The sequence below is a fragment of the Anas platyrhynchos genome, chromosome 9, assembly GCF_047663525.1.
Source record: "Anas platyrhynchos isolate ZD024472 breed Pekin duck chromosome 9, IASCAAS_PekinDuck_T2T, whole genome shotgun sequence".
Lineage (NCBI taxonomy): Eukaryota > Metazoa > Chordata > Aves > Anseriformes > Anatidae > Anas > Anas platyrhynchos.
This window is the reverse complement of record NC_092595.1, coordinates 16,168,686-16,185,636: the sequence shown is the minus strand read 5'-3', so window position 1 is coordinate 16,185,636 and position 16,951 is coordinate 16,168,686. Positions and strand designations below refer to the sequence as shown.

At 48.1% G+C, this 16,951-nt stretch overlaps 2 protein-coding genes and 1 long non-coding RNA gene across 6 annotated transcripts; 1 reads left to right on the top strand and 2 right to left on the bottom strand.

The window, feature by feature from the left end:
- Window positions 1–81: 81 nt before the first annotated feature.
- On the bottom strand, window positions 82–11,426 carry LIPH (lipase H). The gene is made up of 10 exons (XM_038183734.2): window positions 11,121–11,426; window positions 6,674–7,041; window positions 5,865–5,973; window positions 5,671–5,772; window positions 5,132–5,221; window positions 4,037–4,204; window positions 3,019–3,114; window positions 1,952–2,063; window positions 1,224–1,397; window positions 82–199 (listed from the first exon to the last, which is right to left on the bottom strand). Exons 1-10 carry the CDS (start codon window positions 11,170–11,172, stop codon window positions 115–117), a joined length of 1,356 nt encoding a protein of 451 aa, XP_038039662.2. The 5' UTR covers window positions 11,173–11,426; the 3' UTR covers window positions 82–114.
- LOC140003242 (uncharacterized) lies at window positions 157–12,958 on the top strand. 4 transcript variants are annotated; one of them, XR_011811550.1, is made up of 5 exons: window positions 157–287; window positions 11,281–11,760; window positions 11,861–12,003; window positions 12,184–12,256; window positions 12,754–12,958. It is a non-coding gene; the product is annotated as an uncharacterized lncRNA (long non-coding RNA). The 4 variants fall into 4 exon arrangements; XR_011811549.1 differs by having other exon boundaries at window positions 11,281–12,003; XR_011811551.1 differs by lacking the exon at window positions 11,281–11,760 and having other exon boundaries at window positions 172–287.
- Window positions 12,959–13,428: 470 nt separating this feature from the next.
- On the bottom strand, window positions 13,429–16,900 carry ANAPC13 (anaphase promoting complex subunit 13). The gene is made up of 3 exons (XM_005019380.6): window positions 16,759–16,900; window positions 16,432–16,557; window positions 13,429–13,886 (listed from the first exon to the last, which is right to left on the bottom strand). The coding sequence occupies exons 2-3, from the start codon at window positions 16,528–16,530 to the stop codon at window positions 13,761–13,763; spliced, it is 225 nt and encodes a 74-aa protein (XP_005019437.1). The 5' UTR covers window positions 16,531–16,557; window positions 16,759–16,900; the 3' UTR covers window positions 13,429–13,760.
- Between the last annotated feature and the right edge of the window lie 51 nt (window positions 16,901–16,951).

Sequence of the window (16,951 nt, the reverse complement as noted above, 5' to 3'; positions counted from 1 at the left end):
ATGGGCAATAAACGTTTGTATTGGCACCAAACACGCGAGTCGCGCCCTTCTTTGGTCCCCCCCGAGGTCCCCGGGTGGCCGTGGGGGCGGGCTGCCTGCCATCGCCGTCGGGTCTCAGCGCCTGGCGGGGCACGGCACGGGCCGGAAGGTTTTCCTGGTGTTCTCCGGCAGGACGAGGTCGTAGCGGCACAGCTGCGGTCTGCGGGAGGACAGCAAGAAGTGACAAAGCCGCCCTTTCCCTGCCGTTCCCCCAGCCGAGCCTCCCGCTGTGTGCTGATGTACATGAGGTAGGTCACGTCAGCAAGGCAGCGGGAAGGCTCCTCCACCAAGGGGCAGTGCAAAGGTTACAGAGGTCAGGGGTACCTTGAATATATTTTCATTTTGCTGTGCGTTCTCCTTTGCTTTGCTTTGTGTGAATAAAGAACCCACCGCACCAGCTGGTACTGCAGGATCGGCTGCCTGGGTTCAGGGGCAGCCGCCACACGGGGTGTCCTGCCCACCTCCGCCTGCCTCTGTCTCTTTTGCTACACCCTTTTCCCTCTGCGATACACGACCCTTATTTTAAACCAAGTTTAAAGCATCTATGGCCTGATGTTCACACACTGTCCTCGTACCGCAGGCTCAGCCGGAGGGATTCTGTGCTTGGTGGACTCAGGCAGATTGCCTCCCTCAAAGGTGCCCTAAAAATGAGGGGAGTTTAAGGGCTTCGCTTTGACTGCAGAGCAGGTGGAGGTTAACGAGATAAGTGCTCTGGGGCATGATGGTCAGCAGCTCCCAGTCACTGGGGCTGCAGGAATAAATGAATCTTCCTACTTGACTGGACATAGAAATTGACTGTGATATAAGATGTGTATTTGAGACTGCATATCTGTGTTTCCCCGAGAGTCACAATTGATTTCAGTCCTGAGTTCAGGCCTGGGCAGCTTCTCTGTAGCTACACAAAGGTCGTGATCCTGACCAAAGGTGAAAATGTCAGACCACGTTGAGATCAGACCGTGCGTTGTGTTTTCAATGCAGTGAGATAACCTCTGTGGTCAGGTAGGTGTTCAGGGAGTTGCGTGCATGTGTGCAAGGCAGAATTTATTCCCAAGATATGTGCACAAGAATTATTAAATGTGAAGTAAATGAAATTCTTCCAGATGAACTTGCCAGGCCAAGAATCTGTGAGATTCATTGCCTTGTGCCCAGTTTGCATCAGGAATGGTTTGTAAAGCAGTGCTTACCTTTCTGGGTTTGTAAGTGACCGGAACCTCATTTGGAGAATCCTGAGTTTGTATTTCGGGCCGATGACAGATCCCGTGGAAAATGTCAAGGAAATTCTTTTTACATTCTCAAAATCCTGGTCAAATCCAATTAGCAAACTGATCTGGTTGTACTGCTGAAAGGCTGCAGCTTCTCTAAAGACAAAGTGGACGAGGTGTCAGGGAGTCACCAGGGGAATAGCACAGTTTTAATACTTACAGTGTAATATTAGACACAGTGCTGGGGGAGGAGGACTGAGCTTATGACTGGTTTCAGGCTTTCAGGAAGTGGGAACATGTTCAGGTCTCTAGCTTTCAACCTGCTCAGCCACTTTTGTACTCAGTTACTTAGGGATACAGCGATCTGATCCCCGCTGTCCTGGGCACCCAGAGCTGAAATGCGGAGCTCTCCCTGGAGAGGAGATGTTTTTCCTCCTGCTCTTGTGGAAGACCAGGACAGCCATGGGATTGCTGAGATAGCTCATGGCCATCCTCAGGTTGACTACAGAGGGCCCAAACCAAAGGGCCAGGCTGGCGGTGGTGTGCACTGGGGAGCCTGTGGAAATCACCTTGGGCCAGGCAAGGCCCAAGGCCTGTGTGCTGTTGAGCATCAGCAAAAAAAAAAGAGGAGGATGTCTTGCTTCCTCCCAGGTCCAGTTGTGCCGAGTCGTTTGCTAACATTTGTGGAACATCAGATCAGGGAGACTTACGGATTAACTTTAGATTCTGCCTTCTGCCCAGCGTCATCAGCTAATACCACGCTGAAGGTGCCTCTCCTGGTGTCTTTGTTCCATGTAACGATGTCCACAAAGTAGTGGTAAACTGCGAGGCGAGACAGAGAGCACGCAGTTAGACTGCCCCACGCCATGCTCATCCAACACAGCCTGTCCCATTCTGCTCTAGGACCTTTCTCCTCCCGGCTTGCCTTCATCCTTTGGGGATATGTAACAAATGCTCGGAGCCATGGGATGTGGTGTGGGTGGATATGGGTGTGGGAAAGCCCCAGGAGAGGCACTAGAGCTAGGCTTACACCGATGGCACGGCTTTCATCACACTGCCTCTCACTCCCCGCCTTCCGAGTCCATTTGCAAATTGCATTTTCTTTCTTTTGTCCCTGTCTCCCTGATAGAGCATGATCCCCTCTGTTTCTGTTCTCAGCATCCTTCATTTGTCTTCTTTGTCCCTTCTTTGGATCCCTTTGCCATGGGGCAGAATTGTCTGTTCTTGACTCTGATCTGTAACTCATGCGAGTTTGCTTGCTGACGTCCCTGCCCACAGGTTTGTGTGCTGGTGATCATCATGGGTGAGAAGAAACCCTGATTTTCACTGATTCCCCCTTGCCCTTTCCCTCTGCCCATCCCTTTTGCCCAGGGCAGCTCAATTTGCTGGTTTAGCTGGGAGCATGTCTTTACCTCTCACCATTCCCACACACACCTCTTATCATGCAAGCATGAAAGAGCGTCAGGCTGTTTTGAAACAACCACACTTTAAAGCTTTGTTCACACGTTCCCAACAAATTTCCTAGCCCTGTAAGCAAGACGAGCCTGCTCTGGCACCTCTCTAGCTAGCGAGCTGTCGTGTTTCACAGTACCAAGTATGTTTGCAGTTAGGGAATATAATGGCAGGACTGCAGGTGGACACAACTCTATCCTGCAGCACTGGCTTTGTTTCTGAAGTGCCGGGTACAATGCTGATAGCAACCAACCATCTCTGCTCGGCTGCTGCTGAAGGAGGCAATACACAAAGAAAAATCATTTCAGAAATCTTAGTCACTTACTACAAAATGGCTCTTTGTCCGCTGTATCAAAAAACATGTTTGTCACTGGATGGCTCTGTTGTGTTAAATAGCTTTTCCACTTGTGGGCATAATAGCCTATAGACGACAGTTTAAAAATGAAACAAGGTTACAGCACGGGTATATAGGCAATTAAATTGCTGAAAATAACAAGGCAAATGTTTAAGAAATACTGTATCACGGTTCAGCTGCAAGGTAGCACTGTGATGCATGCTCCTATGCTCCATAGACTCACTTGAGGTTTTAATTTTACTTCTGTAACTAAAACCAACTGTGGGTCAAAATATACCTGGTTACTGTTTGGCACCTATTTTCAGATCAGTCTTTTTTCACATCGGATATCCTTGGTCTAGAAAGGTCTTACAGCACGGAATGAAAATAACCCCCCAGCTTTGCAAGGTAATTTCTGGAAGCGTCAGGTTTTTTTAGCATCAAAATTGCAGAAATGGCAGCCTGAAGCTGGGCTGTTGCCTCCAGGCTGGGGGGGTGCTTACAGAAAAGCGGAATACCCTTTGTTCACCCCTCCCTGCCATTCCTGTGGTGGTCAAGAGGGCTTTGGGGTGCTGAAAGTTTCTTAGAAAAGAGTATATTTTAGCAAGAGCATGCCCCTGCCCCTCAAACTGCAGCTAATGGGCTTTAATTCATTGCTGCTGTGACTCTTCTGTAAAGATCCCAAGAGTTGTTTTGGCTTTTCTAGTTCTGGATCCTGTGCACGTGGATTTCTGTTGTAGATCATAACATGATGTGTTTGTACAAAGTGCAGAGAAGTCTCTTCAGCCTCTTGCTTGCAGCAGAGGCTTGCCCCTCTGCAGCAGTCACAGAGGGATCACCCCCCAAAACGAGCAGAATGCACATGCGCTTACAAAGCACCCTACGTTCTGTTAGTCCTTTAGCAAAACATTTGTTCCACTCACACAGCTGGAGTAAAAGTTAGAGTAAGGCTAGGCAGCTCTGTCAGGCATGTGTAGCCCCGACATATTTACATTCCCCGGATCCTTACCTAGGATGGGGCATGGCATAGGCTGAAAAATTTCACAGCTGGTGCATTTGCCATTCCTGTAGCTTCTGTACGAGTCACACGGGTATGCCGTAATATTGCAGCTCTTTTTCAGGGATGACATGAACAGGAAAACAGACCTCTGGTGGTCGCATTTAAAATACTGCATTCCTTAATCATACAGAGAAGAAATATTTCATTACGGGTCCTTGTGCTTCAGGAAATCAGCATTAAGGCACTAGAAAAAAGGACACGCCAGCAGACAGTCACCGACCAGTCTGAATGCAGCAGGTTGAACTGGGAAGCACTGGGCAGTGGCAGAGCAGTGAGTGGGCACCAGCTTCTCTTTGAGTGCACTCAGTTCTGTCAATGTCTCCTTTCCTTCTTGTCTGTTTTTATTTATTTATTTTTATTTTTTAACAACATATCTGCTGGTGCTGCCACTGCAGTTCCAGAGGAGCCAGCTACAGAGCCTGCCCCATCTCAGGTGTTCTCCTCTTCCCTCTGAGCTGACACAACAGGCGGGTATTGCATTTCTTTTGCACAAGACCTTGCCATTTTGTCACCCAGCATTGTCAAAACCCGTTCTGCTGCTGAGCTGGGGAGGAAAAAAAGCTTCCTTGTGTTCAAGGCTAGGGCTCTACCTGCCAGGCTGCCAAGGAAAGCTCCCTGGATTCAGTCTCGCAGTCTGTGCTGTGCTCCTCTTGAACCTGGTTTCTGAACAGTTCTTGTCATTGCTAGCTAGTCCTTGGGGTTTTGTGTGTATTTTAAGTGATTAGATAATAAAAAAACCTCTCTCTTTTCTAAACATAGTTACAAAACGAGGGCACAAATTCACCTGATATGTTTTTGCATGGAAAATTGATCCCACCTGCATTCGTGACACCCCTGACCGATACGCCTGCCTGGTGTGTGTCAGCTAAGCCCCCGTTACATTAGTATGCTGCAGCAGTGCCGGGAGGAGATTGCTTTCATGGCTTTCCCAGAAAATGGTTTTCGCTTATTTTCTAGCACTGATGATGTTTCTGTGGCCTTCTCCTCCTTCCTGATTGGAAACATTTTGTCAGTGTGTGTGCAATTCCAGGCAGAATTAGTTACCAGAAAATATTGTCAGCGGACAGCCGGGCTGGTCGGTGCCACCATTGGGGTAGAAGTCTATGTGGCCCAGGGTGTCCGCGTAGCCGAGTCCTGAACAAAGAAAGCATCAGGGGAGGGAATATTAAATCATAGAGCACAGAAGAAGGAAACATGAGGAACTAACTGGAAAAAAAAATAATAGTGTTTCAGCTCTAAGATGCCTTTTTGTGGGAAAGGCTGGGGAAGGAGAGGGCTGAGGGAGATGCTGTATTTGGCCTGGGGGATGCACCCTCCTGCACTGGTGCTCAGGTCCTTGCGCTTCGTGGGCCGTGAGGCCATACCTGCTGTGAAACAGCAGCATGCCTTGAACTGCAAGTAAAAGGGCAGCTCCCGAGGGTGTGCCAAGCACAGCATGGGCAGCACGGGACTGCAGAGACCTTCCCAGCACCCCTGCACTGGGAGGGATGGGCTAATGGGGCAGGGATCACCCTGGCAGAGCCGCCTGCTGCAGGCCCTGCTCTCTGGGTTTCCCTGCAGCAGTGAGGAGAGGTGTCGCTTACCGTCGGTGTCTGAGTGGATAACATCGACGAACTGTGCGTCAGTGGGGTCCAGCCTCTCGCCGGGGGGCTGCCCTCTGTACAGGGGGCCTGCTGGGTCAAGGCCTGCAGCGAAAAACCACCACGGTGTCACCTCAATGCTGGGCTCGCGGCGAGCAGCTCTCCCCAGAGCGAAGGGCTGCCAGGGCAAGGCTCACCTGTGATTCTGCCGAGTTTACCGTCAAACATCTGTCCCACGAAGCCGGCGATGTGTGCTCCCAGGCTTACTCCCACCATGTGAATGGAGTCGAGTGATGCTCCGGCAAGCTGGGATTTAAGAATACCCACAGTCACGGGTGTTGGGCATGTTAAAGGCTTAAAAACCTCAGGAGGGGGAAAGCAAACACATCTCCCTGCTTTTCCAGTGGTGTGTCCCACTCCATGCAAATATTCTCCCTTTTGATAGCCCCAAAGTGCAACCAACACTTGTATGTGGGGCCGCTGTGGGAGCTGTGAAGAGAGCAGCGCAGGCAATGGTTGTATCTTCCTGAGGCTGTGACTGAGGCTGGACAGGAACAATTATTTGTGGACCCCCTGAATACAACTCCAGTTGCCCTCATGTTGTTCCTGGAAGGTGCCAGCAGGTAGAAAGATCCTAAAGGCCCGCTGTCATAGCTGCCTGTGCCTGCGCAGCGCCTTGCAGGAGCTGCAAGCTGTAGCTGATCCCTGTGCGCTGACTTTGGACATCCAGAAGGTGGGAATAGAGTTTGTATGGACAGGAAAACAGATCTGTGGGGTTTTGTATCCAGCAATGTAGGGACTTGGAGTGTGAATTGAATACTGCAGCGAAATGCCATCGTACCGAGTCCAAGTGCAGAATTTGGCACTGCCGTGTAGCTACACTTCCAAAAAATGAATGCATTCCTTTTTAGGAGGTTCTTTTCCCAGACACGCTGCTGTTTTTAAACACTTCCTTTGTGCCCTTTACATATTAACAACTATATCATAGTGTGAACGTTCAACTTACCAACATTTCATCAATAAGTTTCTTCAGAATCTCAGCAACTTTCTTGCTGTTTCTGGAAGCCGTGCTGTAGATGATGGTCGTTGCCCCCCGGTTCCAGTCCACTACGATGATGTTCATGGCTTCCACAGAAAGCAGGAGCTGTACCAAGCCAGGGATCCAGACCGGGGCAGAGCCTGTGGGCCGGTACCCGTGGATAATGAAGGTGGTTTTCTTGGTCAGATCTAGATACTTGGAGGCTGTAGAATTGAGCTCTTCGGCACAGTCTGGGTTTTGCCTGGTGTACAGCATGAGCTTCACTTTCAGGTCGGTCCCTATCAAAGCGTTGCTGAAGCTGAGAGCTGTGAATGCAGGACATGTCTCCCCGGGATCTGAAACGAGCACAGTGTGGCAATCCTGAGGTTAGCACCAAAGGGCTTGCCTTGTGGGTTTGCCTCTCCACATGGCTTTCTTGCCATGTTGGATCAAAGGCAGCAAGTGTACCTGCTGGGAGCAGCGCTCCCTGAAATGGCCCAGTCCTGCTCCCACGAGCAGCATGGGCTCTCCCAAAATCTCATAAGGGTGAGGAAGGTATCAGACAATGGCACCTCGGATGATTGCTCTATTGGTTTCAGAGCATGCCCAGATGCTCTGGGCAGGTTCTAGGGTAAAGAAATATCCTCGTATTTTGTTATCGGAATGGTTTGGGGTGGAAGGGACCTTAAAGACCATCTAGTTCCAAGCACCCTGCCGCAGGCAGGGACACCTCCCACTAGGTCAGGTTGTTCACAGCTCCAGGCAGGAGCTGACAAGCTGCATGGGAGCTTGCTGTTGTGAGGGCCAGCTCAGTGCTTTGCTAGTATTTGCAGTTGCAGCCTGCTGTTTCTGACTGTGAAATGGGACACCCTTTGTCTGCATAAGATAAGGTACTGATACTGCTTTCTACACAGCTGGAGAGTTCCCGAATTTTCTGTAAGTGCTGCTTTTCAGGACAGTCTCTGCTGTTTGAAAGCCTGTCTTTGTTCACTGCTTTTCCAGCAGACCACCAGCTGAGCCTTCAGAGTCCAATACGATCTCCAGCAGGGCACCGCCAGGGAAAGGAATAACAGTCTCCAGACAGATGCTGCTGCTGAAGGCCCTCCCAGGTTTTGTAGCTTCTTTCTGGCTCTTTCTGGCTCACAGGTCTTTTCCCCCCAGTCCTCTTGTTTTTACTGAAGAACCTTGTGGGAGAGAGTGTTTCTCACGCACACAGCCTGGGCTGCAATAATTGTTCAGGCTGCAGTTGCAAGAGGGATCTTCTGGATTTTCGCTGCTTAAAAGGGCTGTGCAGTAGGGTAGAAGAGGTTTAGAAAACCTGCAGCTTTGAGCCAGTTGTGCTCGAGCAGGTGTCCAGTAGTCCATGCATTTTAATTCCTAAATGATGAATCTTTCACCATTTCCACAATAAACTTTCCCTCCTTTCCTCCTATGGAAATAGAAGCATGAGAGTGATATAAATGCTGTGTGCCCAGCACATAAAATAATCTGCTCAGTTGCCATAGTTCTGCTAATTACTTTGAAGAAGCCCCAGGAGCTCCAGAAATAAAAGTTAATAGGCTAAGAGGATGTTGCAGTTATCTCCAACTGGATATTTTAAATTACTACTATAAATTCAGAAATAAATTTTAACATTTGAAATCCACGGAGTCCTTCCTGTGTAAAGCCTATGGTAAAATATGAATAGCGGGGCTGGAGCGGTGGGAAATGAACTCAGCCAGGGCCAGTGGATTTGAGTTGAAATCAGTGGCCTCTGAACTGGGGGTGCTCTGCCTCTGTAATGCCTCTGTCGGGGCTCCCAGCGACAGGATGGGCAGTGCTTGCAAGGGTAAAGGTGAGCCGGGTGCTTCTCTCCTGGTCCATGTGCTCTCGCCGCTTTTTTACAGTGCCAAAATGCTCCAGAGAAACAGCATGCAGAGTTCTCCCCTAAGACTGCTCATCTGGAGGTCTCAAAGTAACAAGCAGAGAAAAATTATCATTTTTTGCTGATACGCAGCAGCACGTACAGTGATAATCAGCAACTGTCCTCTAGGTGCTACTGCAGCATCAAAGAAAAATAAATATTTATTTTTTTAAAATAGTTATTAATCGCTAGATACTGTTTGAGTTCTTGTGTAGTATTGTTGTATAGTATTGTTAATCATCTTCACTGCCACTGAGGCTGTAGTAATGCAGGCAGAAATGCTGGACAAGAATTATTTCTACATGGTACAAGACTGCACTGATTGCTTAATTTGTTCCCATGTTTCCTATGTTGTGCTGAGACTTGCCCAGGGGAGCACTGTGTTGTCACCAGAGCAGCCCAAACCTTCTGGTAAAGAAGAGCTTTTAAAGAGCTGATCAGCATTTGCTAACACCTAATACAGGAAGCGTTTAAAAAGCCACGCTGTATCTGCACCGAGTCTGTTAAATTTGCTCTAGCTTGATTAACAAAATCAGATCCGTGCTAATCGTGGGGGAAGACCTGCCAGCTTCTCTTTGGCAGGCTGGTGCATATCCCCGAATCATCCACCATGTGTTACAAAAGCTGCTACACGAGGGCAGCCGCTTGTCCTGGCTTTGCTCTTCCTCCAATAAGCCCGAGAATCCTACCCAAATGGCTGGAAGTGTCTTTGAACCAGACATGATTTCTCTGATGGGGCAAGAGGCTTACTGTGATTAACTCTAAATGAGGGTGGTGGAAACTCACAGCTTCACGCTGTGCTTAACCCGTGTCCAGCAGACCCCTTCTCCCCAGGAAAGGTGAATAAATGCTGGCAATTAACCCAGCATCCCATTAACTTGCTTCCTGGCCATTAGCTTGCCGGACAGCCTCAGGCAATTCCTTTTCCCCCCTTTGCTGGGTTTCCCTGTGTAAAACAGGATGGCAAATGCTGCTTTCCTGGGCAAGGAGCTCTGACGCCTCGGGACCTGTAGCAGGGGGTATGCCAACATGATAAACTGCTGCTCCTGCGTGGGGGCTGGACATCTTTTGTCTTGAGCATGAGATCAGCCTCCCAGGTGCTTTTGCAGCAGAAGGGACACCTGCAGCAGTTCTGTTTTTTTTTGGAGACCAAGTGCAGGTAGGAGTTGTGCAGTCATGATAATGGTGCCAGGCAGACCCCATGGTGTCTGCTGCAGGCAGTGCTACGTAAAGCTTGTGCTTCCCTGCAGATGGTGTTTGGAGACTTTGTCTTCCTTTTGTCCTGGATGTTCAGCCTATGGCCAGGCGGGGTTAACAACAGCGATGTTTTGGGGCTGGCACCTTGAGGCTTTCTGCACAAACAGAATGCCGATTTATTATTATTATTATTTTTTAACTCCACCAGTTTGTCCTCTTGCAAAGCGAAGTTCCAAAAGGCTTTCACATCTTTGGGTCAGTGGCGATTCGGTCAGATTTGTGCTTTTCCCAGCTGTGATCCTTGGGACAGCAAATTGCCACACGGAGCGCACAAAGGGGGTCGCTTACCGGGTCAGCACTTGTGCAGACCTCATCCAGGTGTGCTGCTGCTTCTGCACCTCTCTGCAGCTTCCCTGACTTTCAAACCCCCATCACATCGCCTGGGCTTTACCATTTGTTTTAAAGGACCGGTCTTATGCATCAGTACTGAAGTCCTCAGCTTTAAGCACTACCACCCAGCCAATCTCAGCAGCATTACCGAGATAATGCTGGAAATACTGAAAATACCGAGCAGCATTTTACACACCACCGCTTTCCACACAGAGGGTGTGCCCTCCGCCTCTTAAAATGGTCTTCAGTATCTTGCTGGGTTTCCTTGGTGCTTTTTCACACAATTCTCTTTTCCCACTTATTACTACATTGCCTACAGCGTATCCTTCGAAATAAGTAAAATGAGACCCCCAGGATTACTCCAGGGAACCTGATGAAATATGAGCTGGTTTTTAAAAGAATACTCTGTTTTTTTTTTTAATCCTGTTTGTTTTCCCTACAAAGCAGAAAGCTATAGCTTCACTAACCAAGCAACTTGCTCCCATGTGTATGCTAACAGAAGGCAGTACATTTGTTTATTATTATACAGGTTGATTCTTGATGGGGCTATGAGGATATCAAGTGAAGTTTAGTGTTCATAAATGCTAATTCATCCTTTGCGTCTGTCATATAAGATGCTGCTGAAAAGAAATCATCCTTCTCTAAAGATTTCAAATGGCATTTTCAGTGTCGATGGATAGTACTTATATAAGAAAAATGTTTGCAAAGTAAAGAAAAGATAATAAAAATAACTTCTGGTTTTACGTTTGGAACTCTTACATCTGACTACATTCATGAAACCAGGATAGTTTGCTTTGCCAAATAACTCATAGTAGTGAAAAATCATACATAGTAACTTCATGATGCACCTAATACATTATAATGCATCTATGATACATTCATGTATCTGCAAAGCAAAGGAAGGGTTATATTTGACAAAAACATTAAAAATGTTTGATTTCCTACCTGTTTTCACCCCATATGAAAGGTAGATGAACACAACACACAGCCTCAGCATATGGACGCCCACATGAAACTTCTACAGGTAGAAGATTTTAAGGATCCCACAGTTTCTTTGGCATGTACTTGCTGTCTCTGACAACAGTTTGCTCTCTTTTTCTGCCAGTAACGTAGGTGTGGTGAAAGGAGGAAGTTACCAGCCAAGAAATGAAGACCAGTCGCTAGTTATACAACTAAACCTTCTTTTTAAAAAGGTGGGGCACCTTCTATTCTATCAGGATTCCTTATTTTAAATACAGTTTGCCCTGGGGAGTGGCTAATCAAAGACACAAGTGGTCTGGTAGCTCACTGTAAGCAGCAATCTGACTACATGCGTTGAAATGAAGGAAATGATTGCGTGCTATTTGTCTTCCGCAAAGAATGTCAGAAGGCAGCAAAGAACGTGGGTGTCACTGCAAATCCGATAAGCATCTGGGCAGGGCCGGCACTCGTTTTCACAGGACCCCAGGTTGGTGACGATCCCCACACTCCCACGTTCCCCTGGCTGCCTCTGGGAGCTGGAGGCTTGGCATCCCTTTTAGCCCAGGAGATCCTGCAGTCTCAGGCAGGACGCAGGTGCACACCGCTCCATCGCGACAAAGGGCAGGTACCAGTTGGGTTCAATGTGAGCCTCCATCGGGCTCCAAGCAGCTGCTGTCTTGGGTGGCACTGGTGTATCTGGCATCCCCCCTACTTTTTTTTTGCAGCCGGGCTGGAACCTCATGGAGCCAGCTCCAAGTCAAGTAAGAAAGGCTTATGTCCCTGCCGGGCAGGAGGAGGAAGATGTGAGATGCAAAGACCACTGCCAGGGGCCAGAAAGGAAGTCTGAAATTGGAGCTGGGCAAAATGGGTAAGATGAGGCTGGTGTGGAGTTTGTAATGGGGTGAGAGAGGGGAGGGCTGCTAGACAGAAGCAGTGTGGGGGCTTTACCTAATGTTTTCTTTGCAAGTTCTTCTAGTGTAGGCCAGGGAAAGGGAACATGGGGAGGATCAGAAATACCTTATTAAATGCAGGCTGTTTTTCCCCCCAGTGAGATCCAGTGAGGAAATGAACTATTACAGCTCCCAGCTGCACAGCTGTTTCTTTGGTCCATACTGTACAAGGTAAGCTTTTTGATTTGGCTGATTCTTGGGTTAATCTTTACCTCTGCCTGCTGGCTGCCTGCAGCTCCGTCTTGTTCAGACAAGTGCGTGCTGCTTGTCAGCTGCAGGCACTGCTGACACCTCAGACAGGGGCACACCCAGCAGCACACAGTTTGTTCACAAGCACCTCGACCCAAGCATCCTCGCGCGGCTCAGCAGTCAGTCTCACAGGACTTGTGCCATGCTGTGATTCCATTTGGTACTCACACAGACGGAAGTTTTATTAATTTTAATTGGGTTTTGTTAATTTCGAAGAGGATAAACATTGTGAAAAGACACCAAAAAACTTCTGTGGAATCTGGAAGCTGTGAGTTCCAGGAAAATGTTTTTTTTTTTTTCTTTTTTTTTTTTTCCTGGTGCACTGGCAATAGAAAATCATTTGAAACATTGTTTTCCTTCCAGTTCCTTTCTCACTTCTACCAGTAATCCTAAACTCTGTCAAAATATTTTCTCCTTAGCAAGTTCTGCCAATGGTGTGAAGGAATCGGTCCAACAGTGAAACATGCAGGATGAACAGAAGGCTTTTACCTATCGCAAAAGACATTTGAGAATCAGAGATAAGATGAGGTAACAAAATCAATAGGCCCTTGCCTTTCTTCTCAGCATTAAAAGAGGTAACAATTTATTGCCTGAAGCTAAGCTCCACTTGTTTCTTTTCCCCACCACTTCCTTTAGATTGCTGTTTCCCCTACGAGACAGCTCATCCAAGCAGCTATCATCAGTCAATTGACTGGGACTGGCAGGCTCTTCCCTGTAACTCTCAAACATCTGTCAAAAGACAATGATTCTGAGTAACCCCCATTTCAGCATAAATTAGACTGGTGACAGAATGCACGTTGGCAAACATCCCCAGGATGTCAGCACTGGAGATGTTGTCCAAGGCCACCATCAAATCCTGAGATGAGGAGTTCACAGAGCCACTTGTGTTTGCACGTGACTTCCAGCCCTAGAATCTGACTGACCAGTCTTGCACTCACGTCACACAGTGGTTAAAGATGGTAACAAGTGACTCAAGGTTATTTGGGTTTTCTGTAGTGAGCTCTAACCACAAAATACACCGTTATACTTGGAACATGAGCCTTCAGAGTCACAAATGATCCCACTGTGAGATTTGAAAGGAAAGAACAACGTCAAACAGTAAAAACTACTTTTATATCACATGTAGAAAACATTTAAGAACGAAATTGGCACCAACTTAAGAATAAGTTAACAGAAGATATAAAATAATGTTACATAAGTAAAGAGAAACATTCTGATGTTAGCTCTGAGGTTTCAGATAGCCTTTGTTCTTTCACACAAATCACAGAAGCATGTTAAACTGTGTTTAGTCACTGAGTAGTTTGAATCCAAGCCTTCTTCAGGAACTTTGTTTCCTCCTTAGAGAAGCTTATGACAATGATGGTCAGACGAAAAATAATTTTTATATCACATTCATGTATCCCCTGCATAAAATCTGACTGATTCGCTAGTTTCCTGTGGGAGGAACGTTTTCGTGGAGATACTGGAGAGCCAGATCTGTCCACTTCATTTCTTGTTCTTTCACAGACTCAGTTGTGCCACCATTGTCTTGCTCTGGTTCAGGAAGCTCATTCTGAGAACAAACAAAAAAAAAGGTACAATGCATTCCATGCATAATAGGCTTGCTTCCTAGAAGGAGCAGGTGACTAAGACTTTGTATGAATAAATACAAAAATCCACAAATGAGACCAGAGGGGGCATCTGAACAATACATTTCACACATAGTGATTCAGTTAAAACATTACTAAGCCCAGTTATGAACAATATTCTTTTCATATGATTATGATGCTTCATCTGAAAGGTAAATTGGCTTTCCAGGGCCCTGGGGCCTTGCTGTATACTCAGACTGCACACGCAGTGAAGGAGAATATATAGCAAATGCAAAATAAGTAAATAATAGTATGGTGCAATTATTTCAGTGCTGGTTTGCAATGTGTTTCTTTTGCTGTTGCCAAGAATACAGATATTGCATTTATTGTAGCTGTATTTAGACAACTGGCTCTGTAACATATTACTTTCCTGCGGCAGGTGAGAAATCCTTCCTCTTCCTACATGCTGAACACAGGTGTGGCTGTGCTACAGCAAGAGGAAATGGCAGAAACCCCTACCAGGTGCAGCACAGAGCTCCTCAGGGCATGGTAAGGAGGAAGTACAGCTTAAGTGAAATTTCTTTTTGCTTCCTTATATTATTTGTTCTCAGTGTTGCTGTATTGGTGTGGTCACAAAGAGTATGTGTTATTCCGCAAGACGTTCCGCAAACAACCATTTGGGCAAGAATTCTGAGTCCTAGATCTCTGGATATCCCAGCATGAGCTAAATAAAATCTGCCAGTTTTGAAAATGGCATGTGATTTCAGCCCATGTTAGTTCATGGGAATCTCTCCAACAAGCACTGGATCAGATGCTCAGGACAGGCTCAAATACCACTGTGCAGCTATTCTGCTTGCTCCTTCACAGTGCTTCTGATCAAGTCTCCCATGAATTTGTGCTGGTTTCTCCATGTGATCAGAGCCAATCCCATCCCTGGGGATCTGTGTATCCACAACCAGGCCTTTCTTTCTATTGTTAATTGATGAGGCTTCCTTCTCTGAGGCTGCCACCTGTATGTGCTGTAAGTAGCTGAAAAGGTGATAGCTGTAAGGAAAGAAACAGTAGTGTTTCTTGACCTGGACACAGTGTGATGGCAAATGTCATCATGGAACCAATTTATAATATTCAGACTGCCTTAAAAACACATTATTCTAAGCAAAGTGGGGTTTGGGTTCTCATATCTGAGAACCACAGTTGTGCAAAATCTTTCCCTCTAGCTCAAACCTTGGCAGGAAAGTGGTTAGCTTAGTGATATGGTTTAGTGGAGGGCTTGTTAGTGTTAGGTCAGAGGTTGGACTAGGTGATCTTGGAGGTCTCTTCCAACCTAGATGATTCTGTGAAAACTTGTGTGCTGTATACATGGATTTTGGAAGTGAGTAGCTGCGCCTTGTCCCCTGAAGAGACAGTGCTGGGCGTCTCGCTCTGACCGGATCATAGTTTTGAGATCCCCTCACTGCACCAAGGAGGGGCTTGGCCAAACCTGAGCTGCGTTATCCAAGAATGGTGGCATGCTGTGATGTAAAAGCTAAAGCCTGAGCCATGTCACTGGAAATTTGGAAATGTCTCTGTGCTAAAAGTCACTGTCCTGGGGTGTTTAAGGAAAGGCTGGTTGTGGTACCTAGGGACATGGTTTAGTGGGTAATATTGGTGGTAGGGAGACGGCTGCACAAGATGATTTTGGAGGTCTTTTCCAACCTTTATGATTCTGTGATTCTAAAATAAACTAGCAGCCTCTTGTTTGCCACAATTTTGGCATGACTACTTTGTCAGTGCTAGCCAGGGTAAAGCTCATTCACCCGACTGAAGAAGGAAAGGGAAAATCCTCAGATACTTCTCAGTTCACAGACAGTCCTCAATGGCTAAGGAAGGTGCTGGTGGGGGATATGTGAAGCTTCAGTCTGGGGATTTGTGGGATAAGAGGTAGCTTTTCCTCAGCTGCACCTCTCTGGCCTAGCAGCTGTACAGGCCGTACACTGGATGGAAGGATAGCTGCCATGCAATGGATGCAGCATTACAAGCAAGAGTCCTACTTGCAGGTGCCAGCATTTTCCCTACTATCCTTGAAGTGGCAACTGCAACAATGTGTTTGGAGAAGTCTGAGTAGGAAGACATTTGAAAAAAAGGGAACGTCAGGAAGTGGAAATAAAGTGAAACCAGGACTTTAACTGTTAGCATAAGACTGATCCTCTCTGTTCTACAAATGAACTGGCCACTGTGGGCAATGCCAAAGTGTAGCACAGACGGAGAGAGAGGGCAATTCTGCTTCCCCTGATGCCAAACCCCGCAGTGTGTGGTGGGACGGGTGCTACAGTTCTGAGGAGATTTGGCCACTGGCTGGGGAAGGGGGACAGGGACATCCACGTCCTCATCTACACGCAGGCCTGACTGGCACACCGGGCAGGAAAGAGCACGTCACACCCAGCCCAGGAGCCTTTCGTACACATCAGCGGTGCCACCGGCGATATTGCCTGTGCTGTTTTTGGCAGGGGCTGTGTGAAACCTCGGGCTGACGAGCCGCCGCTCACCTACCAGCGGGATGGCCACGTCCTCGTAGGGCAGCTTGTCCTCCCTCCAGGCGTCGTCGATCAGGTCCAAGATCCTGCCGTCCCTCTGCACCTCGCTGTCCATCCTGGCAGTGGGCAGGCAGCGCCAAGCCTGGGACACCGAGACACCATTTCAGACACACATTAACACCCCGCAGCCTGCATGCACCCACATGGAGCAGCCCAGGCACCTCGGCTCCCCCTGCTCCCACCCTTTCCAGGCATGGCCACCCGGCTTTTGGGCTCAAGCCTGGCACAAAGGGAGCCTGGTGCTACCCACGGCACAGCCCTGAGCGCGTTCACGGCTACTGACCTTCACAGATTGCCTTCAGGAGACCGTGAGGCAGCACCGGGGCGGCAGCACCCGCCGCGTAATGGCGGCGCAGCGCGGCCCCCGCCCGCTGCCAACCCCCCGGCCCCGCCGGCTCCCTCTGGCCCCTGGGCGGCTCCCGAGGCCGGGGCCGCTTCCTCCGCCCGCCTCAAGGCTCCTCGGGCCGCCTGGGGCC

Bases quoted from the DNA above. Each gene is read 5' to 3' on its own strand.
- LIPH (XM_038183734.2), bottom strand. From the start codon at position 11,172: ATGCTGAGGCTGTGTGTTGTGTTCATCTACCTTTCATATGGGGTGAAA. The intron at 7,042-11,120 runs GTAGGAAATCAA...TGCTCGTTTCAG, and splicing joins TTCATATGGGGTGAAAACAG to ATCCCGGGGAGACATGTCCT. The intron at 5,974-6,673 runs GTAAGTTGAACG...CTTAAATCCCAG, and splicing joins AACTTATTGATGAAATGTTG to CTTGCCGGAGCATCACTCGA.
- ANAPC13 (XM_005019380.6), bottom strand. From the start codon at position 16,530: ATGGACAGCGAGGTGCAGAGGGACGGCAGGATCTTGGACCTGATCGAC. The intron at 13,887-16,431 runs GTAGGTGAGCGG...GTTTGTTCTCAG, and splicing joins AGGACGTGGCCATCCCGCTG to AATGAGCTTCCTGAACCAGA.